The sequence below is a fragment of the Nilaparvata lugens genome, chromosome 11, assembly GCF_014356525.2.
Source record: "Nilaparvata lugens isolate BPH chromosome 11, ASM1435652v1, whole genome shotgun sequence".
NCBI classification, from domain to species: domain Eukaryota; kingdom Metazoa; phylum Arthropoda; class Insecta; order Hemiptera; family Delphacidae; genus Nilaparvata; species Nilaparvata lugens.
The window spans coordinates 37,032,854-37,057,272 of NC_052514.1; the positions used below are offsets into that span (position 1 = coordinate 37,032,854).

At 35.7% G+C, this 24,419-nt stretch overlaps 1 protein-coding gene across 1 annotated transcript in view; it reads left to right on the plus strand.

Annotated features, from left to right (window-relative positions):
• The window catches only part of LOC111051876 (midasin-like), a 629,562-nt gene that overhangs the window by 575,926 nt on the left and 29,217 nt on the right, over window positions 1–24,419 (plus strand). The window contains exons 32-38 of the mRNA XM_039437291.1: window positions 2,938–3,182; window positions 5,685–5,896; window positions 8,561–8,739; window positions 13,237–16,701; window positions 18,481–18,605; window positions 20,386–20,616; window positions 21,990–22,220. Of these exons, the coding sequence (XP_039293225.1) occupies window positions 2,938–3,182; window positions 5,685–5,896; window positions 8,561–8,739; window positions 13,237–16,701; window positions 18,481–18,605; window positions 20,386–20,616; window positions 21,990–22,220 (4,688 nt within the window). The remainder of the gene's footprint in view (window positions 1–2,937; window positions 3,183–5,684; window positions 5,897–8,560; window positions 8,740–13,236; window positions 16,702–18,480; window positions 18,606–20,385; window positions 20,617–21,989; window positions 22,221–24,419) is intronic.

A 24,419-nucleotide genomic window follows, 5' to 3' on the forward strand; every position in this document is an offset into this window, starting at 1 on the left:
CCTGTTGCCCTGAATTTAGATATATTTATTTACTACTTGAATGAAACAAAGGAATACTACCTACTATGGTGAGGTCCACGTTATAATGGCAGTGGAGGAAGATAGGAGAACAACGTTGCCGATTCTCTGTCTTGTCAATGCCTTCTATACAGGTTTAGCTGATACAGGTTTAATGATGTGATATTAACTGTTAAATCTCGTATAAAATATAAGCAATATATTATATTTCTCAATAATTTCATAATTAAGATGAAATATTCTGTCAATTAATTAGTAATTCTACATTGTTAGAAGATGACCTGGCTACAGAGCAATGCGAGAAAGAGATAGCGCAATCTGCTTTGTTGAATGATAGACAAGGATAGAAATACCATTGCTAATCAAACACTGCAATTATTTATTTATTTATCTATTTACTTATTAGATAGAGCGAACAATACAATAGTCGGAAAAGAAAAAACAGGCTATTGCCCAAAACTTCTTCAATTTCCTGATTTTGTCTCAAATCGTCCAAATATTATGTAGGTTATGTTCACTTCAATTTCAACACCAAAATCTTCAATCTGAAACTATGAATCAGAATAAAACAAAGAATTTCAAATTTAGATAGATTGATAATGAAACTTCCGTTAAAACAAAAACCAAACTTCAAATATTCACAAAATATAGAATAAAATCACTGGTGATTTTTCGATTAGTCTTTCGCCCCTATACCCAGCTCAGACGATCGATTTGCACGTCAGAATCGCTGCGGACCTCCATCAGGGTTTCCCCCTGACTTCATCCTGGCCAGGCATAGTTCACCATCTTTCGGGTCCCAGCGTAAAGGTGCGTACAGACATTCGTTCCGCTCCAAGACCGAACGTCACTCCAGCAGAGCGATTGATGATCGACCGGCGAGCAACAATGGTTCGACCGGGGAACGCGAGAAGATCTACCATCTTCCGTAACGTTCATGATCGGTGCGAGTAGAGAGCGGAGGCGGGGCGATTGCTGTGCGATGGTGGTACGTGGGCGTTACGAGGGAGGAGCGTGCTCGGTGCGGGTTGGAAGTAAGAGTATGTGTACGCAGCTTAACATGTACCTCACTATAGTTCTGTGTATCGTAGACTTCGCGCAATTATTTTGTTATCAATTCGGATCTTAATCTTTCTAAACTCAAAATTAATTGCTTCAAGTCATATATGTGTGTACACTCATGTTCATCATGCATGTCCTGTCGTTAGTCTCTATAACTCAGCTGTGCTTTTAGGCTCAACTCACACTTACGCCGACTCAGGTTGAGCAGAGACTCGACTCTAGTCGAGAGCATGTGTTTTCAAATGGTGGTGCCTAGAATCGACTGGTCTGAGTGTCACCATTTGGAAACACATGCTCTCGACTAGAGTCGAGTCTCTCTCTGCTCGACCTGAGTCGCGTAAGTTTGAGTTGAGCCTTAGAATTATTCCATTTTCTTCTTGGTCCTTCGACATTATTTCTTTAATATGTGAATATTTCTAATGATAACTAGTAGTTCTGTGAACAGTAGATCTCACGCAGTATTCTCATTCACAAGTACCAGATGTCAACTGGTTTACATGTTAACAAACTCAGTTCACGTTTGAATTTGTATTTCATATGATTATAATTCATCCAGTTCCATGATGATCTTTCTATCTGATGAAAATTATTTTTTTAGAATCAAAAATATTATAATTTCTCCAGCATTATTTAGTTCATTTGTTTATTTTTATTCACCTATTAAATTAGTTTTTTCGAATGTGAGAATATTGATACTGATGGGCACGCATAATAATACCATGGCTGCAAACAAAATATTGAAACCAAAGACCTTAAAGCAGCGATTAGAGCAAATTTATTAAAAAAATGCTAATAACTCAATCCTTTCAGATTATATTAGATTGAACATAACTTATCATACACATGATGAACATATGTGTTTGTCAACTTCCGTTCAATCCTAATAGAATCTATAAGGATTAAGTTATAACCATTTTGTTAATAACTTTGGTGTAAACCCAGCTTAAAGATGCATACCTCTTTAATGTATTTGATTGAAACTATAGACCTTATACAAATACAGTAATAGACTGGCTTCTCCACACAAATCTGTGTAATCACTGGTCAGCTGATTTATGATGAATAATTCTATAGTCTGATTTTTACTCTAATATTGGCGTATGAAGGAGGCTCCTTTTTCCTTTTATATATCCTTGAAATGCAAAATTTCCAAGAACCTTGTATATACGTCGACAGGCAATTTGAAAAGGAACATACCTGTCAAATTTCATGAAAATCTATTACCGCGTTTCGCCGTAAATGCGCAACATATAAATATATAAACATATAAACATTTAACCGTTGAACATTAAGAGAAATGCCAAACCGGCGACTTGAATCTAAAGGTGCGTACAGACTTTCGCTCTGCTCCGCAACCGAACGTCACTCCAACAGAGCGATTGATGATCGACCGGGGAGCAAGAGTGGTTCGACCGGGGAACGCGAAAGAGCTAACATCTTACGTAACGTTCATGATCGGTGCGACTGCGAGCGGGGGCGGAGCGACTGCGGTGCGATGGAGGAACGAGGGCGGAGCGTGCTCGGTTCGGGTTGGAGGCGCGTATATGTGTACGCAGCTTTAGACCTCACTTCGTTCGGTCAATAATGTGAAATATTTCCCCTATGTTTGGTTTTGAAGCATCTAAATTTCAAAATCTACTTTGTGGAAATAGTTGAGGACTGAAAATTTTGTGATCTGACTAGATTTAACCTATTTCGGACTATGTGTAACCTTATCTAAATTTGGGAGAGGAATAGCTCAAGGTTACCTTATTTTTCTCTCCCTATCAATCTAATGATGTAACTTTTGTATGATTAAATAAAGAATAAAGTGGTAATTCTAAAGTTTTAAAACTGATTTATTGATTCGTTTTACAGGAAAAACAACCGCGGACAACACAGGACACCACCAGACACTGGCGGATGCCAGTCAGGAGTTTGCTCAGCGTGTGGCGGCCCTCCTGAAAGTGGTGGCCTGTGTGAACGCCCCCCATGAGATGAGTGCAGCCACGAGGAAAGAGTTGGCACTACTGTCTGCCTGCACGCGGAAGGGAGAGGGAGATAGCAGCAGTCAGCCCAGTTCGGGAGGAACGTTCGAGTGGGTTGATAGCTTGCTTGTCAAGGTGAGGTTTCCATTTTATGAGTTACTCGATTTTCAATCCTCATTTCAATATTGATACTTATAGTTCACTTAAAACTTGAAGTTAGGTATCAATTGTTTGTTCAATGAATGAATGGATATTGGGCCATAAGCTGCGAACAGATATATGCGCCTCCAACCCGCTCCGCGCAAGCTCCGCCCTCGTTCTGCCATCGCTCTGCAATCGCTCCGCCCCCGATCTGCAGTCGCACCGATCATGAAGATTTTACGGGAGATGCTAGCTCTTCTCGCGTTCCACTCTTGCTCCCCGGTCGATCATCAATCGCTCTGCTCGAGTGACGTTCGGTTGCGGAGCAGAGCGAAAGTATGTACGCACCTATATGAATAAAGCTGAGCATTTGCTCATACTTCTAAAATATGGAGCATTTGCTTCATTTTCTATGAATAAACGTGAACAAACCTTTTGTTCATGCTCATCAAAAAAATAGTTTGAGCATTTGATCAAAAGTAAAATCTTATAAATTGTATGAATAGACTAGAGTATTTGCTCAACTTCTGAAGCAAATGCTTCAAAAAAGGTGAGTCTAGTCTAGAGCAGCTTTTCACATTTTGCTCATGGTAAAATGACCCAACTAATTTGTATGAGGAAGGGAAAACTATACCAGATACTATCACAACCAATAGTTGAGAACTATAAAATTCTTTTTAGATTCAACCATGATATAAATCACCATTATTCCTACAAAAGAATAAATAAAAATTGAATGAAAAAGACTGAGAAATTGTCAAAAAACCACTGATTAAAGACCGGTTTCGGTTATTACACCATTGTCAATTTCTGATAACACAAAAAATAAATATAAAAGATAGCTATCTGATATAAAGATAGCCATCACAAAATAGGAAATAGGCATTCAAGAAGATGAGAGTGTAGACGATTATAAGAAGGCTATTGATATTATAAGAATATGCTGGAGATTATTATAGGGCCTAGAGATGACATTTTTTCACGCTATTATTTCAAAATTCTAAACTCAATCAACCTAAAACAACCAACCAATCAATCAACCTAGTCCGTTCTTTGGAAAGGATACTCCGAATATACTTTCCAGTAACTCTCTACCAAATTAAACTTCGCAGAATATCAACAGTTTATTTGTCAAGGTAATGTTTCTGCTAGTGGTTTATTATCTCCTTTTCAATGTTTATTTTAATTAATACTTATAGCTTCACCAAAAACTTGATCATATGTGACAATTGTTAAATAAATAATGTATTTTCAACGCGTATATGAAAATATCAAGGAGTCAAGCAAGAAGAGTTCCACAAAACCTCCGAATTGGAAATAAAATCTTTCAAGGTGTAAGGAACTTCAGCTACTTGGGGGTTGAACTGAATAACGAGAACAAGATGGGTTACAGCATAAAGCAAAGAGTATTGGCTGGAAATAGAGCATACTTCAGTAACATGAAACTTTTAAAGAACAGGCTCATATGTAGAAACACAAAATTTAAATATATGAGAGCCTGTTGTAACGTACGGCTGTGAATCTTGGACGTTAACAAAAAAAGACAAAAACCATTTAGGCGTTCTTGAAAGGAAAATCCTAAGAAAGATTCATGGTCCAGTTAAAGAAGGAGAGGAGTGAAGGAGGAGAACTAATTCAGAGCTCGAGGCATTGATGAAAGGCCGAAATATTGTAAAATTTATAAAGGCACAGCGGCTTAGATGGTTTGGACATATCTGTAGAATGAAGGAAAACAGAATGCCTAAAATGATATTCAAGGAGAGGCTACATTCAAGAAGAAAGATAGGAAGGCCGAGAATAAGGTGGGAAGATGAAGTGAGAGACGATCTCCAAAAAATGGGATATAGAGGATGGAGACAATATTAAAAGAGGACCGAGAAGCGTGGAGAGCTGTGGTGGAGGCGGCCAAAGCTCATATTGGGCTGTAGTGTTGAAAAAAATTAACGCACAAGTATTTTATTGATCAGTTGAAAAATATGTTCAACAATGCATTTATCGTATTTTTCTTCTATTCCAAATCTTGATTTACATGCTCACAATTGAGATTTCTAGAAAAATACCTAAAAAAATCATGGTTTGAGAAATTTATGATATTTTGATACTGTTGTGATAATGCGATTCTATCATTGAGTAAATTAAATGTATATCAATTTACAAATAGGTAAAAGTTAAAATCTTGAATTAAATGCTTACGATAAAAATTTTTAGAAGAATATGTAACAATTAATAGTTTCAGCGATTCTATTTTGATATCGTGATATTTTTATCTTTTCTGAAACTCAAAATGAGTAAATTTGTATTTCAAGTCTCAAGTTAGATGTTGTATTGTTCCAATATTATTCATGGTTTGAGAAATTCTGTTTGATATTAATATGTTATGATTTTGATAGCGATTCTATTATTGAGTGATATATTTTTTATAGAAAAATACGTTACCAAGCGATGTATTGAATCAATTTAATTATTAATTTATTAAATAAACTGATATTTTTTTAGTGCCTGAGAGAAGGTCGCTGGTTGCTGGTTGATAACGCAAACCTGTGTAGTCCTGCAGTTCTGGACCGCCTCAACGGTTTGTTGGAGCCGAGCGGTGAACTGGTTCTGGGAGAGAGGGGCGCATCAGCCAATGGCAGTCTCTACACCGTCAAACCGCATCCCAATTTCAGACTGTTCATCACTGTTGATCCCAAATATGGGGAGATATCCAGGTATCATTTGTATTTATTAATAAAATAATAAGTTTCTTAAAAATGATTATTTTCATGCTATGTTAATATTTAGAACTCTTAAGCCTGGTTTTCACTAGTAGAGTTAGAAGTCGAGTAACTGGCATACTAACTCTACCGAGCTAACTCTACTCTACTTACTTGGTCGAGTAACTGTTTTCACTACAGTTGAGAATAGTAGGTGAAGTGTGTTGTCTAGTGAACAGAACTAACTTCAAATGTCAATACTTCTAAATAAATTAACACTTCAACACTTATCAATACTTTAAAAAAATAACAATACTTCTTAAACTTGATAGCCTACGGCACGACTCTACTCTACTAGCTCAGGACTGTTAGCATACCACCACATACTACCACTACGAAGTATGTCTAGTGAACAGAACTATCCTCTAGTCTACTCTACTATTATTGTAGAGTGTTTTTATTAGAATAGTAGTAGAGTAGAGTAAGAAGCGATGGTGGGGGAAGGCAAGTGGTAGATTACTATCCCACTCTACTCTACCATGACTAGTACTCTACCATGAACGTTTTCATTGGGAGAGTTCACAAGGTAGTTAATACTTCCCAGGGTAGTACTCTACCACTAACTCTACTAATGAAAACCAGGATTTAGTGCATGTTACACAAAAGCCGGTTACGTTTTAAACGTGATTAATTCCACGAGAACCAATCATAGAAGCCGTCTTTTCAAAAACGCCTTCTCTGATTGGCTCTCGTGAAATTATCTACGGTTAAAATTTAACCGGCTTTTGTGCAACCGGGTTAACTCACATACAGATTCGTCTATGTGGGGAATAATATTCACAATGTTGTTTGTGTATTTTGTTCCTTGGCAATAGTATTCTGTTCATATTTTTGATTAAATACCGATTGTGTGTTATGATTTGATTCATATCCAAGTTTTCTCAAGTGTTTTGATTTGTTTCTCATCCCACCAGCGTAGGGTACTTCATGTAATACAATAATACCAGTTCATACTCTGTAAATTTCATTGAATAGTTAGTTATAGTCAGCATAAACTATGCAATCTATGACATGAATAAAGAAATTAAATTAGTATTTATTTGTGTCTTTTGTAAGGCCGTTTGCACTGTGACAGTTTGAACGGAATCTCAGCTAAAACTGGATCGAGTCAAGTTTTATTTGCTACTAGCAGGTAATCCGTCCTCCGCAAGTGTGTATTTTAAAACTTTACAGACTGAAAACTTGACGTAATGGAATCTTGAAGAATTGAAAATGGGCCTATAACACCCCTTGCTTAATTGAGAATTTATGTGCAAAAATTTCTAGTTAATCAGTCCAGTAGTTCAGACGTGATGATGCGTCAAACATAATTTTCCTATCCCTTACGGCTAGGCACACACTAGTTAGTCAAGAAAAGACAAGACACGTTTAGTCACAATACTTCACATACTTGCTTATGAAGACATGTCTAATTGTAATGACTAATCGGTGTGTGCACCGCTTCATAAGCAACTGATTATGTGAAGCATTGTGACTAATCGTTACTAGTCTTGTCTTGACTAACTTTTGTGTGCTCACCCTGTGTATAAGCTAGTTCTTTCCTTTATTATAGTATAGATAATGGGATTCATCTTATTTATTTATTTTGAGTTCAGTCACAAGCTGATCCAATTAAATTTAGGCGTTCACTATACAAGCGACCCTAAATGTATGTGTGTATTGAATTTTATTCCAAGTGTATTTGTGAATTATTAATAAAAACAATATAAACCATGTAGTACCGTTTTTATAAAAAAAGAATTAAACTTTAACCCTACAGAGACACACTTACTTTATGCTAACACAGTAGACACACTGGGGTGTTGAACACCCCAATATAATTTTTGCATGTTTCTTTGAAAAATATAGAGAAAAAAAGTACTTAGCCCATACTTTATCATCTCTTAATCATTTTGTTCCAAGTGCATACAGAAATCGAAAGTAAAGCACTGCTTATCAATATTGATACTAATTATTATAGAAGTACGTATGTTCCGCCTGAGTGTTGGAGCTCCTCTGGTTTGAAGGAATGGCTTGATCATTGCCAATGACAACTCCATAAAAAACTCACGTCTCTTCATTTTATTGTTTTCAATCTCAAGTTGTAGAGAATCATAGCATTCATTCCAATAACATCCATCATCCCATACCACATTCGTAGTGACAATACAAGTAAATCTTTGTAATGAAAGTGTTTGATAAAAGTCCTACGTAAAAGACACTCTGGGGTGTTAGACACCCCAAAAGAAGAACAAGACCTTGTAAAATGCTATTACTGACTGGAAGTGGTGGAGAGTAGTTGACAATACTACAAACCTAATTCAGACTGTGAATAAATTCCCATCTGTTTGATATTGTCAACTGTAGAATAGAAAAAAATCCCTGGGGCGTGAAACACCCCAGTGTGTTTCTTTAGTGTTAAAACATTTCAACGACTAGTTTCGGCCTACTTTGTCCATTTTTAAGTTGAAATGTTTTCAAGTTTTAAAATATTTTAAATAAAAAGGTTACTACATGTTTTATATTGTTTTTCAATTAATTTTAATAAAGTAGCTTATACAAATGAAGTAATTTTGTGTATTGTTGTTTATTTCATCATATTCCAACTGTCTGATATATTAATTGTTGTTTATTTTGCAGGGCAATGAGAAACCGTGGTGTGGAGATTTTCATGACTACCAACCGTCCAGGCATTCTGGGTAACCAGCACTTCGAGGAGATGGACGTGTATGCTTTGCTGGCTAAGTGTGGTCTCAGATTGCGCAAACTTCAAGATTTGCTCATTAAAATCCACCAAACTGTTGTTGCTAATACTTATGGTGAGTTTTTTATGAGGTTCAGCTCATCATTCCTATGGTTTAATGAAGAATACATGTCATGTTTTGATTTTAATGATGTCTCCATTAGTTTAATCGTTCGAAAACTTCAACATTTTTTACTATGGTTCTTAAAACTGTTGTTTATAATACATATACGGTAAGATTTCTGTAGGACGATCATTTACACGATTTATCGAAAAATATTGTTAATAATTTATGGTAAATAGAACATAATTATTCCTTGATTCCTCTCTTATCATTTTCTCATATTGTATATGAAGGGTTTATAATATGTCCAAGTGACATATTGTTAGTTTCGGGAAGATTGAGCCTAAAGTTTATTTACATTAATTAATTCTTCATTCATGAAATGAATACCGTATAGAAATTATATTCATCTATTCCTATAACTATTCAGTATACTTTTACCAAATCAAACGTACAGTTTCATGTCTCAAATCGCTCTCCTTTCTCACTTATCAGCTAAATAGTGATAAGAAGTATCACTTGTACCCCTTGTTTACCAAACAAAACTCTATTGTCCAGCTACACATAAATCTATCAAATTTACCAGCAATTAAACAATGATTAATGACCTCATTGCAATATTATCTGATTCGCTAATTGGTTCTTGAGGTATCTTTTGCTTGGTGACATGGTTTAATCAAGGTTAAATTTAATGTGATGGATACGAGCAACCGTTGTCCTGTAAACAAGGAATCCAAGTCCCTATAGTAAACAGTTGTTTGAAAATTAGTTTGAAAATTTTACACCAGATGTCAGCACTGATTAGACTTACGCTTATACCTCTTGTATACTAGATTTTTACCACTTTCAGCTATCGATTACTGTAGCTAACTCAAAAAAATTATAAATGTCACTTGGACCTCTTGTATTCTGACCCCCTCATATGGTTTCTAATATTTAGTATAGTCTCTAGTATTCAGTATATTTAGTTTCTCATAACATTATCTTTTATAGAATAGTTTTTATCCTTGTATTTATTTCTCTCAATTTTCGATTTCTTTGTATAGTGATTATTGTAATTTTCTTGATTGCGGAGTAATTTTGGGGATTTTTCCGTGTGCTCCCATATTGTTGTGAATAAATCTTATATTCTCACTTACGTATATTCTCTCAGTTGAACACGAATAATATGTTTTGATGTTTACATGAGTTTGTGGATTTGAGTGAAATTTTCAATATTTTTTTCAATTGTGAAGGAAGAGTTTTGTTTGGATTCATATTTGGAAATTGATCAATCTAATAAATTCAAAATTGTAGTAGATACATTTTTTGGACTCAAAATTGTGTACGAATTATCGTTTAAGTTACGTAAGTAGCATAACCTTTAGACTGTGTATTCCAAATTAAGGTTTGAAGCAGTTTTGGGCAAATGCCTGTGTTTTCACCTGAATTGTATTTGCATATGAATAAATAAATAAATAAATAAATAAATAATTAAGTATTTGACTATAATAGATATCAATTGATAATATTAAATTGTTTGAAACCTTATACGCTCCATATTCGAAACCTTTGAATATTGTTAATAGTATGAAACAAATATTTGTTTATGTTAATGTTTATGATTTTGAAAGGACGGATTCAAAGATCCAAAGGTTCAAAGAATCTCACACATCAACCGAAGCTTATTGTGTGTCCCAAGTATGTTCGTTAGGCAAACCAATACCTGTGTCCTTTACAAGGTCCAGGAGTTTTTCCCTATACTAACATTCCATTCCTCACCTGGTTGCTTGCAGCCAAACAGAGTCCTTCTGCTTAAAATATAGTATATTTCGCACCTAGAGCAGAAAATGAGACTTCTCCGGCTCGAAATCGGTTTTCAAGTCCGAGGCCGTAGGCCGAGGACTAGGAAAGATTGAGAGCCGGAAAAACGTTTTTGCCCGTGGTGCGAACGCTATTTTTTGCCACACACAAAAATAACATAATTATATATATGAGAATAGTTGTTTACTAAGCACTTCCGAAAGCAGAAGTGGAAGGTGATAGCTCTAGCAAATCTGAGGTAATCTGAATATCAGGAAATTGTCCAAGTATTTTTATTGTTTATTCTGATTTGTCTAAATAACCTAAAATATTATGTTGAATTATGTGGGAGTTAGTGTTTATACTTTTTTATTCTTTCAAATGACAATAAGATGATATTATTATAAATGTTTTAATTATTGAATATTGAACACAAATAATGAAAAGTTTTTTGATCAGCTGTTTTTTGATCACCTTTCTTAGTTCCATGTTAGCGGCTGGAAAGGGTACTCTTTCCGGCCTAGGCCGGAAAGAAACCTGTTCTGACGTCAGACGAGAGTCGTCTGCAAACAATGCCTTTCAGATCTATGTAGGGACTGGAAAACAGCTGCTTTCTGTGCAGTGTGGCGAAAATAATTTTTCCTACAGTTACCTTGAAAAGTGGCCATTGCTGCACTGATTACAGAACGCAAAGAATCACTTTTCCGCTCTAGTGCGGGAATAGTATATTTCGCACCTAGAGCAGAAAATGAGATTTTTCCAGCTCGAAATCGGTTTTCAAGTCCGAGGCCGTAGGCCGAGGACTAGAAAAGATTGAGAGCTGGAAAAACATTTTTGCCCGTGGTGCGAACGATATTTTTCGCCACACTACAGGTATTGCTGACAAAATAAATAAAGAATACAAAATAAAGAATACTCGTTAAGCTATCGTACCTATCTCTTGATTTTAGTGGTAGAAGATTTGCAGTCAGGATTTCAGATTCTTTTAAAATTTCACTTGGAATACCACAGTCATCTTCAAGCATTTTTGAAAATTCGGAATGCACTAATCAACAATAAATATTGAATAAAACTGGTTGCGAAGCGAATTAGTTTGATTCGAAACTGGAACTAAAATCATGGCGACTTCAGCTTATTATGAAAGTGGACACTCGCCCGATCTAGCGGATGACTTATTAATAATAATTAGCGCGTTGTTTCCAGCCATAAGCGGCTGGAAAGAGACAACTTTCTGGCCTAGCCCGAAAGAAAACCCTTTTCTGACGTCGTCTGCAAACAAGGTCTTTCAGATCTACGTAGGGACTGGAAAACAGCTGCTTTCTGTGCAGTGTGGCGAAAAAATTTTCCTGCACTCCAGATTTGCAACATGGCAACGCAAAATAGTTAGTAGGTTATATGGAGCACCAGTGCAGCAAAATCAAAATTAAGTTGGTAACAGTGGTATAGTGTGGTGGTGCACGTTATAAGAGTCTTGAGGGTGGTGGAGTGTGGTGGATGACAGTCACATTACACATCACACAGCCGCCATTCAAACACACATACTACATTCTATTTTATTTATTAATAATAAAATTACACAGATATACATTTGATGGATTTCAGGCAATTTTAACCATAATTACCCACTTTTCATATTCAATGGTAACTGTAGGAAAAACTTAATGTGAAATACGTGCGCAAAGTTCCTCTCTGCATATAGTAAGCTTTATGAGATGTATGCAATCTATTTGTATAACAAAATATTATGACATTCTATTTTATATTTGTTATTACAAGCATAACACTTGTCTCTCCTCCTTATAAAAATAAATCACTAAAGCTGCGTTTACACCAAAGTTATTAACAAAATGTTTATCTTTCCGTCCTTATATATTCTATTATATTGAACTTAACTTATTATACACGTCATGTGCATATGTGTTGTCAAGTTCCGTTCAATCTAATAGAATCTATTTGGAGGGAAAAATAAACATTTTGTTCATAACTTTTTTGTCATACCTACTCAATTGCAGCTGTTTTCCATGCATTAAATCAAGCCGGTAAACAGCTGTTTGCAGAACAAGAAAACATGTGATTTTCATTACAGCATACTATACTGTAAAGAGATCATATAATATGTTCTCTTTACAGTCGAGTATGTTAGGACTCTACTGAGTCCTAATAACATCTGAGTAATTAATATACTAGCTCAAATAATTAAAGAACCTCATTTAAGAAGTTTCAAGTTATAATAACTCATCTGAAATCTTATAATTTAGGCCTTTATTATTTTATATGAGCTCGAAGGGTCTGTCTGTTATGAACTAGGCACTACGGGCTAGGTCATGTTTATAGAATGCAGTAGCTCGAGCAGCAGCAGGTAATAGTTTCTGTTTCTCAGCAATATTATTCTTTCTCAGATAACTATAACAAAAAAAATATTGTATGTAACTTGTACGGTAACATATTTACCGCATTCGTATGATAATTCTGCCCTCAACTACGTTTCGGGCAGAAACAATCATACTTATGCGGTAAATTATCGTTACCGGACTTGTTGCGTGAAGTACTATGGTGTAAACGCAGCTTTAGTATAGAAAATATTGCATATCATTGGAAATGATCTAATCTACCCCATTTGCATATTAACTTGCCTTTGAGAATAATTTTACTACATGACATCTTTGTGTAGCATCAACTTACATTATTTATTTTTTCTAATAATATTTCACATTTTCAATTTTCCAGGCAGTGACGATTTCACCGTAAGCCAACTACTGAACGCTGCCACCTTGATCGTTCAACTACACAGCTATGGCGTCGCTCTTCGGAAATCGTTCCGGTTGGCCTGCAACGATGTCTACCTCAAGAACTTGAACGTCGATCCGATTAGAAAAGAGAAAATCTCGACCGCCATCGAAGAGCTTTTCACGTATTTCCCGTCGCCTCCGAAACTCGAAATCCGCGATCTCTATTTCCAAACTTTGTCGACTTATGATGTTCAGAATGATTGTGACTCCAGTATGGCTGCCAGGAATCTAGCGTTTGTTACTGGTGTTTTGGAAGGGTTAAGATTTTTGGCGAGAAACGAAAAAAATCCGAAACTGCTTGCTCGTCAAGTAGATCAACTGAGAGTAAAAAGTTTGGTGGGGTTGAATTTTTCGAGCCCTCTTCTCGAGGACAAAAACAATCTTGAGATGAAAGTGGTCGAACTGCTTCCCAATCTTCTGTTGCACGCTTTTTCGACTTCCTCGAAAACTAGCTATGATTTTGTGGGCAGGATTATCAAAACCCTTGCCGAGAAACTGGATTGTGAATCAGTTGATATGAAGAGTGAAGATGTTTCCGAATCTTTCTCAATGCAGAAGGTGGTCATCAAATCTTGTGAGAAACTAGTAGCTGAATCTACTGATTTGAAGGGTGCAGCCGGGTATGCTTGCAGGGTTGTTACAAAATGTGTTGAAGTTATGGGGAAATTATTGGAAGATTTCAAGTTTGTGGATAGTGAAGTTGTATTGGGAGGTCCTTGGGATATCCGTAGGTTGCTGTTGAAGTTGAAACAAAATGGGGATTGGTCCTCTGAGAATAAACTGTTTGCCCTCTTGTATTTCATTGTGAGACGGGCAGCCTTTGAAGGAGGTTCTGGTAAGGATGAAGACGAAGATGACACTGGACGATCTCTGGAGATAGGCACCATGTCAGTTCTGGATTACTCGGAGGCTTTGAGGAAGGGTTGGTTGACAGATATGGTCTCCAATGAACCCCTGATCTCCCAGTTTGGAGCGCTTTTGGGTGCAGTTGACGACTGTGTGATGTTGGTGTTGAATTCTGTGAGCAGTTCGTTGTCAACTGAGAAACTTTTCCAGTTTTTGTCAGCTTTGGAGTGGAGGTTCAGACTGGAGGAGAGCGGGAAGATGGTTCTGTTTGACTCCCCAGAAAGCACCCAATGTTTGCCCCAAGTATCCCAGAAAACTAGGATGATGTTGACGATGCACTATAAATGGTTGGATAAGACACTGCTACCGATGTTGGTTGAAATGATCGACAAAGACAGTTCACTGTACAGTTCTCAACAGGCGAACGCTATGGTAAGTTTGTTGGGGGAGATTGAGGTTTCACTCCATCACGAGTTCACTTCCCCCCTACTATCTCTCACTAAACCGGTTCGCGCTATCTGTGGACAATACCTACCCCCTACAAATATCCCTACAAAGGAAGGGGAAACTGTCTACAAAGGGGGTAGCATCTATGATTGCAGTGCGAGGAACCTGAAGAAATCAACCCTTGTGGAAAGGATTGGTGAGATGCAAACCGCTAAAGGACGACGTTGTAGGTTGTTGAATATTGAAGCCAGAGCAGCCTTTTTCAGTGGTGATAAAGAGGAGATGGATAGAGCTGTCCAGGAGGAACAGAACTTGAGTTTAGAATTGAAAACTGTGGTAGATCCAGAATCTGAGGGAAAACAGTTGATGAAACCTAGGGTAACACCAGAAATCAAGTTGTTCCCTGTCAATGAGTTGTTGGCCCTAAGAATGAACACAGCGGTACGTTTGTATTTTTTGAAGAACAGTGGTGGTAATTTGTGTGGAATTCCTGATGAATCAATGGAAGTAGACGGTGATAACGATGACAATTTGTTGAGCAACTTGCATAATTCACTGAAGACTTGGACAAAATGGCTGCAATCCTCACCAGTTGAACTTGCAGCACTGATGTCACTAGCGACACCTATCAGTAAACGCCAGAAACTGTTTTGTCTACTCTTGGAACAGTTCAGCTGCTCGCTAGCCGTGAAACGGGCAAACCTGTGGTTAAGTTGGGGAGATGCCAGCGATGTGGAAGGAGACCACGACCAGTATTTCAAAGATGACGGGGAGCTTTGCAACCCTACCTCACCGTTGCTGTCCTATTTCGTCGCCTTGCTAACCTTCCCCGACAGCGGAAAAGGTTTGGAGATTGATTCCCTCCGTGGTCACCAACATAGGGTTGAACTATTGAACGCGTTGAAAACGACACTGTGGAGGAATGTGGCAACACTGTCTTCTCCGAACCTAGATTTCGCTGTGAATGAAGAGATGTGTGTCAGGAATGCGTTGAAAAACTTCTCCCAAGCTCTACAAAAATCGTTGATCGACAAAGGGTACATCAAACCAGTTAATGATGATGAAAGTGATGATTTGTCAATGGAAACAGATGTGGATGATGAAGATTTAGTGTTGAAACAGGTCACTGAAGGGTTGGAGTGTTTGTACAAACAGAAAGAGGAGAAAAAAGTGTGGAGGAAGAAGGATGTAGCCAGTAGAAGTCCCGCTGAAAGCATACCGAGTATGTTCAAGGGTGTGAAATCTGCTCTAGATAATATCAGCACCACTGATAATAATACAGATAGGTGGATACTGTTGGGAAGTAGCTGGACTTACCTGGGTTTGGCTCAGCTGATAGTGTTTTCATGTGTGGAGGCTGTAGATCCTGTCAAGAAAACCTCGTTGAAATTGGGGTACATCAAGGAGGAGAAACAGTTTCTGGAACAAACAGTTTGTGTGGAAGTTGTACAAGCGGCAAGTTCAGGTGCGACAGACTATGTCTTCCGGGAGGAATTCGGAGATAAACGTAGGGAATTGCTGGGGAGGCTGGAGAAGTTAGGGAAGGATTGTCCGGTTCGTCCAAATGTACCCGAACAAGATTACAATGATCTGGTGAAGGATTTCTTTCATTTGACGCAGAACGTTTGCTCGGTGACCAGAGTTGAAGGGTTGATGAGGAATCTGTTGTCGAAAACTGATGTGGAAAATGTTCTGAAGGAGACAGCGCTGTGGTTGAGGAATGTCGACACGTTTTTGTCAGTTTTTGGGGAGCGGTACGACCCCGAGTACCCCGACATTGTTGGCCCCATAATGTCGGCGATCACGCAGATCAAGTACGGCGTGAGGCTGATGATGTGTGGGGTTGAAAAGTGTGTTGAGGACGATGCAGATGAGGAGGATGAGGATGTACTGACGGGGAATCTGGAGTTGTTGGGCCGGTTTCCGTTGACAAGTCGCGCTCAGGTTCTGGAGTTGGTATCGATGTGTAGCGGCCGCAAAATGGCGGACCTTTTGAGGCGTGCTGCTGAGGAGGAGTTGAAGGAGGGTGGTCCGGGAGGAGGACGCAATGCCACCTTCCGATTGGCCAAGTTCTGTCTGCAGGAGATGCACAACATTGTGCAGATTAAAGGTGAGATATCTATGTATCTTTTTTTTGTGTAGTTAACATTTCTCAGTCTTTTTCATTCAATATCCATGTATTATACTAACAAACTCAATCAATAAATACTATAGTGATGTCCACGTTATAATGGCAGTGATTGATTAGCAATGGTATTGCTATCCTTGTCTATCATTCAACAAAGCGTATAGCACTATCTCTTTCTCGCTCTGCTCTGTTGCCAGATCGTCTTTTAACAATGTAGAATTAATAACCAGTTAACAAAATATTTCATCTTAAGTATGAGGTCCACGTTATAATGGCAGTTTTTGATTAGCAATGGTATTGCTATCCTTGTCTATCATTCAACAAAGCGGATAGTGCTATCTCATTCTCGAATTGCTCTGTTGCCAGATCGTCTTTTAACAATGTAGAATGAATAACTACTTAACAAAATATTTCATTTTAATTATGGCAATTCATTATAACATTATTGAAAAATATAAGTTCTTGCTTAATAAAATATAATTGATTATTTTTAACGAGAATGAACAGTTGATATTACATCAATAAACTTGTATCAGCTACCGTCTATAAAAGGCATTGACAAGATAGAGGATGGGCAACGTTGTTCTGCTATCTTTCTTCCTACCATTATAACGTGGACCTCACCATAGATGGAAATATACTTAATTCAATGTTGACAATTCCATTCTTCAGATTGAGATTACTGAGATATTGCAATTAGTCTAGCCAATCTATAAATTTGGATATTCGTTTAGTAATAATATTATTAATTCCATCCTTTATTTGAGCACTGGATTGGAGCAAAGGTGTCTTCTAGCCCATTCGTATGACTCATCAACGCGACGATACCAGAGTCGCGTTGATGAGTTAATATTATATAATCAAATTATAATGTTAACAAGTGCTAGCTTCGTATATGAGCAAGCAATATATACGTTATATTTATACGGGTACATAATATGTTATTTAATAATATTATGATAATGAATATCAATCTATTCTTTTCTCTCAATCATTTTTATAAAATTTTCGTTAATGATAATGTGATATTATGTGAAATAAAGCATTTATCAGAAGAATACCAAGTATAATTTTCAAATGAATAAATATGATAAATCAAATCAAAATGGTTCTGATAGAAGTCGTGTTGTTTCACGATGAGTTTACAAAGCTACCGGTGTTTCACACTGCATTTGGTATGTTTATTGTCTTTATATTACTAACATAATAAAGTGACAGAACTCAAATCTTGTTTGGAAACCTTCCTCAACTTAATGCCAACCTGACAAAATTGGACTGGTTGTTAATTTAGTAACCAATTCTATTTTAACCATCTGTTTCGAAGAGTAGTCTCATTAGTCCCACTACATTGTATTTCTATATTAACTTAAATGGTATGTACATTTCAATTATAATATATTCATCTCTCATGAATGAAATTTGAACATTAATTCTGAAAAATCTATAAGGAAAATTGAAATTTGGGCTTCGAGGTGCACGAGATTGATATTTTTACAATCATGTGCAAAATGTTGCTATTTTGGGCTTAATGCCTGTAGTCTTTTTTGTTCTGTAATAAATAAATAAAATTTGGATATCTAAATCATTTCCGTTTTTCCGGTTTGCAATCCACAAGTTGACATGTTTTGATGCGAACAAACACAACCCTACTCTCTCTTATTATTATAGATTATGATCAAATCACTATACTATTGTCTTGTTGTTGATTGATTAATAGATTGAATGATGATTGTAGATTGATTGAGGTTTTGATTGTTGTAGGTGACGTAAGCGATGATTGGTCGGATATCTGTGCTGTACTAGACCACGTGGTGTGGGCATGGGAGCACCAGGAGGAGGAGAGGAGGCAACGGATACTGGCTGAGGAGAGTCTATACGTCAACAAGGTAAATTTATATTAATTCTGTTATCAATATACGAAACATAATGTTTGCATTTTTCTAAAAACAAAATTAAACTGCCATTCTTTCCATTCTTTCAGAAGTTTATAGAAGTTCCCTATAATGAGGTCCACGTTATAATGGTAGTGGAGAAAGAAAGGGGAACAGTGTTGCCGATTCTCTGCTTTGCCATTGCCTTCTATAGAAGATATCTGGTTTCGGTAAATCTGATGTAATATTCATTCTTGTTAAAAATTAACAATTATATTTTGAATTATCATCTTAATTTTCACATTGTTGGAAAACGATCAGTCAACGTTGCGGAGCTGAAGATGATCTGCTCTGTAGAATGATGGACAAGGATAGCAACACCAATGTTAATCAAATACTGCCATTATAACGTGGACCTCACTATGGAACAGCCTATGAGGATCTACTTAAAATTTTCCAACAAAACCTACTTTGTTCACACTTTTATATAATGTATTACTAACAGAACAGAGAAACAAAACTTATCGAGTACAGATAAACATGATGTGATAAACATAATGTATAGATAAACAGAATGTGATCATTCTGTGAACAGGTTCAATTAAATTTTTTTAGAAGACATTGAAATACATAACGATTAAAAATGATGCACCAATTTAAAAAATTATGTATAACTTGAAAAACAACTAAATGATCCATTGATTTTATTTCAGCCAGAAAATACATAAAGTATACCAGTCCATGACAGTACAATAACATTACAAAAATAATACAACAGTCACAAGAACAATAAATATCAATCAATCAATAATTTTATTCAAATCAATGCAATATACATAAAAGAAATCAAAATACATAAAATCACAATCAAAATAAAGTTCTAATAAAATACAAAAACAGGCTTCATGGTGGGGTGTGCTGATAAGAGAGAAAGGAAAGGAAATACCTAGCCAACTATGGTTTCCCATGTAATGGGCAGATAGAGGGTATAAAAGTGAGGAATGAAGGGTGAAGAGGAGAAGAAAAGGGTAGTATTGAAGAAAAAAGTAGAAAAAAATGTGCAAAAATTGTAAGCGAGTCCACTTTCAACAAATGTATCTAAAATAATTGGCCTTGCAAACAGTAGTTTGAGCAAAAGTCCCGAGATTCATACGTCGATATGGAAGAAAAAGTTACTGTATATTGACCTACATCACACAATACAGACTAATCCTCAATTTTTTCTTGTAAAAAAAATGTTGAGTTGTTTCCATAATTTTCACCAACTCTGTATGTGTATTATTTTATAAAAAAACAATATAAAAATAAGGAGTACAGTTCTATTTAACACATTTAAAACAACTAGTTTCGGCCTATGGCAATTTTCAAGTTTAAATGCATGAATAAACAGAACAATATTGGATAATGTAAACAACTAGTTGTTTGAAATGTTCTAAATGAAAGGGTAATTCTTTTTTTTAATTGAAGTGATTTTTGTATTATTTTGTATGAATTTTATTGTGATTCTTGTATTGCAATAAAAACTTGTTAGTGTTCTCTTATAATATCATATAACTCAATTTTAATATTATTGCGTTGTAATACCGTATTATATTAATTGCTCATAAATCCATTGTTATTTTAATTATGTGTAAATTATTGTAGTGTGTAGTAGGTATGTAGTGTTTTACTGTGATAGTTAAGTTCTTCAACTTTTTAATTTTTTCAATGAATAATGACGGTTGTCTCAACATATTGTATGTTATATGACAATAAACGGTAATTTGATTTGATTATAATTCTTCAATCCACATAGGTGCGCATGCGCGGAGAGATGCCCACAGAGCAGGAAGAGACAGAGGAGGAGATATCGGCCTTTTTCAACCCGAACCGCGAGGCAGACTTCGGTGATTTGGAGCCGGCGCCTCTGGAAGGTCGCAAACCACGGGAGGAGGAGATGGTGGCGGCTGACGAGAAAGAGGAGGCCGAGATGATCAAGTTGACTGTCAAGGATTTGCAGGAGATACACAGGATACATTCGGAAATGGTCAGTTGGAAATTAATATTTAAGAATTATTATTACTCTAGTGTTTTGTATTTATTTGGAATTTGTTATCAACTTTCTCTTAATTTTGAAATTATTACTGTTCTCATTTCTTGCAATTTGTCTTCAACTTTTAAATTTTATAAAATAACTCAATTAATTCAATCTGCAGTGGTAATCAAGTGTAATATTTAACTATAGTTTGGTGTTTCAATTCTTCCAATTTCAAAATTTCTAGCTCATATATATATTTTTGGACGAAAATTTAACTTGAACTTTTCACAGTAGAAACATAACCTTTTTTTGGACATGTTATTAATTATCAAATTTGCTAATGGAATAGTTTTGGGCCATACCTTTTGTTCCTTCCCAATCATATTTATATGATTTGTGATTGTATCCACAAATAAGAAATTGGTAATAATAACTTATTTTATATGTTTTAACATTTGGGAGAGGAAAGTTTTGGGTTGGCTTCGTTGCTTCTTAGGTCTCAGCTTTTAATAGTTTTGGTTGAATAAAGTAAATGAGTAAAGCACTACATCTAAAAAACGAATCAAATAAATAAATGTTTATTTCCCAAAAAACTAAAACTACTACATCAATTTATCACAGAAAATATTAGATAAATTACAATTACATACAATAGTTAGTTTCAGAAATTTCTTATAATGTGCCCTCTTCATGTTTAGAGTTCTCTGTGTGGAAATTGACCTACTCCACTATGGCGAACTATGCTCTAGAGGAGGTTTTGAAAGATCTACGTTCATATTTATTTCTAAGTAGCAGGTAACCCGTGCTGCGCAAGGGGTCTAATTAAAAACATGACAATCTTGACCTACTGAGATTTTTAAGAATTTAGAATAGGCCTATAACCATCCTCGGTGAATTAAAAATCAATATACAAAATTTTCAATCAGTTGATTTAGTTGAGACTTGATGCGTCATTCGTGAATTTCCTATCCCGTACGTGTATAAGCGAATTCCTTCCTTTATTATATTATAGTTTTCATTCAATTAATTCATTTTTAGGTAATAATACATTCAACCATAGGTGTAAGTCTATAAGTTGATTGTAAGGGTTTATCTGCTTAATTTATTTATTCCTAGTGGGTAACCTGTGCTCCGCAAGAGTTTAGTTAAAAACTTTACAAACTGAAAACTTGTCCTTCTGAAGAATTTGAAATAGGCCTATAACCTTCTTTGGTAAATTGAGAATCTATATGCAAAATTTCAAGTTAATCAGTTTAGTAGTTGAGACCTGATGATGCGTCATTCGTGTATTTCCTATCCCGTACTTGTCTAAACCAATAATTCTTTCCTTTATTATATTATAGATTTACCCAATTGAATGATATATTTGATTTGTTTTCAAGGTGCAAAACAACACAGTGACCCATTGGCGGAGGCAATTGGACTCCCTCAATCACCAGCCGAACTTCCTGGCTCCCTACGAGGAGAGGTTCGCAGTCTTCAAGCTGCTGCTGTCCAAGTTTTGCAGGCGGTGTGACGTCAGCCTGGACTATGCGGTGGGTGCAGGTCTCTGTGTGGCCGCTCACATAGCAACGCGTGCTGGACATATTCACGACGATTCCGATCAAGTGCAGGTAATTAATTAATTAATAATAAAATATAATTATATTACCCTTTAAAATTCATAGAATATTAAAAACCAAGAATACAAATTGTAATTTTTAATATTTTATTAATTTTAAAGGGTAATATAATTCTATTTCATAAATACAAGAATGTAGCCCTGAATTCATACATTTTAATTAATAAGTTTATTTCGCCAAAAACAACAAAATTTACAAACTTCTTCAACGGTATACAATACTACATAGCATCAATATTGCGCATAAAGTACAAAGTGGAAATAAAATAAAATAAACAATTTATAATTACAACTTTGTAGACAAATAAATACGAGTATCAAACTTATAGCAATTGTAAGGCAATAACACATAAAATTTGGAATTTAATTTAGTTGCACTGTGCAGCAAGAGTCATAGTGGAGTGGTATTTTCAAAATTTGAGTGGGATCCCCAATCGCACCCGCCGTCAAGTTGCCTTGTATAAAATAAATAAATAATTTATCAATTTAAAATGTCTAGAAGGAATCCTAAATAAACAGAGAGATTTCTGTCCTATTGTACCGTGACGTGTCGTCCCGGAATGTGAGTGTGAGCGCTGTTATCAGGTCTGGCTGCCGTCGATACGCCAATCCAATCAACCCATCAGAGAACATTCTGTGTTGTCGTGTTGGCGAAAAATCGGTGTGTTGAAATTTACAAAATAAACTACCATAATGCTGATTTCCTACAAACTTCATTTCTCACTTTTCATGATTTTAGAGTCAATTTCTTTTCAATAATATTTGTTGCAATTTTAATTATCAGATTAAAAAAGAAAAATGTAAAGAAGAATGTTTTCTATCAATAACTCCAAACTAGAATCATGGCCTCAGCTTATGGAAAGACAAAGTTAGTAGACAATAAATTGTCTTCTAACGTTGATGGAGAGATAAATTTTCAAGATGTTCGATGTTTTTTAACGGGTAGTATAGTAGTCTACTAGACAGCTGATTTATGAATAATAATAATATTCTAGTCTTATTTTTACGGTAATATTGGCGTTCAAAGGAGACTCCTTTTCATTTTGTATTATCCTTAAAATGCAAAATTTTAAAAAACCGTATGTATACGTCGACGCGAAATTCAAAAAGGAACATACCTGTCAAATTTCATAAAAATCTATTGCTGCGTTTCGCTGTAAATGCGGAACATAAACATATAAACATAAAGAGAAATGCAAAACCGTCGACTTGAATCTTAGACCTCACTTCGCTCGGTCAACAATAGTTAGATTATAGTTTTAAATGTGTAGCCGCCAATCGTCATTAAGTTATCCCCCTAAATTAGTCTTGTTTAAGAATGAGGCTTACAGTTCAACGAGCAAGGAAAGTTGTGTGAGTCTACCAGAGTTACATTATATCCATTTTCAGTTTTCTTCACTGAAGTCATGATTTGATGTTGATTGTTGTTGGAGGTATGTGTATTGTTTATAAATTTATGACAATAAAATCGGTAAATATTTCAAACGTACACATTAGATATTTAAAAAGATATACTTACTCTATTCCTTAAAAAACTAATGGATTTGATTATGTGATAATATTTTGTTTAACTTGGAACAACCATTTTTCATTGCATTTAAAATATATTAATATATAAATTCTAAAATTAACTATCTTCACTCATCAGGGTTATTGCATTGTTATGTTTTTGTTTTCCTGAATGTTTTTTCTCATATCATTACTAAACCGGTTGGACATTTATGTGGTTGCCTAAATCAAAATCATAAAAAGTTTGGAAAATTTAAATTATAGATTCAGTAAGACCATTGCTGTGTGTAATTATGATAATTCTCTATGTAATTATGGTTGCTCTTTAAGAAGAAAAGAAATTGTAGTTTATATTTTAATCAACAAAGTTTGTTTAAAACTCTTGAATCAAGTTATTTCAAAATGGATTGTGTTGGTTGTAGACTAAAATATTCAAGGGGGAACAAGGTTCAAAGATGAGGAAGTTTTAGATTTTATGTTAAAACACAATATTTTAAAAAGTGTTACAAAGAGTAAAATGTGTGGGGAACAGTGCAATTTGGCCAAAAAGTGAAATAGGCCTACCAGTGATCAAATAGAAGTAACCATACCTAGATTTGGTTTTGGTGTGAAAAAGACCGACTTCCCTGGCTAACTGGTTGAATTCTAGTTCAAGAGAAGATATGACGATTGTGAGAAGCGC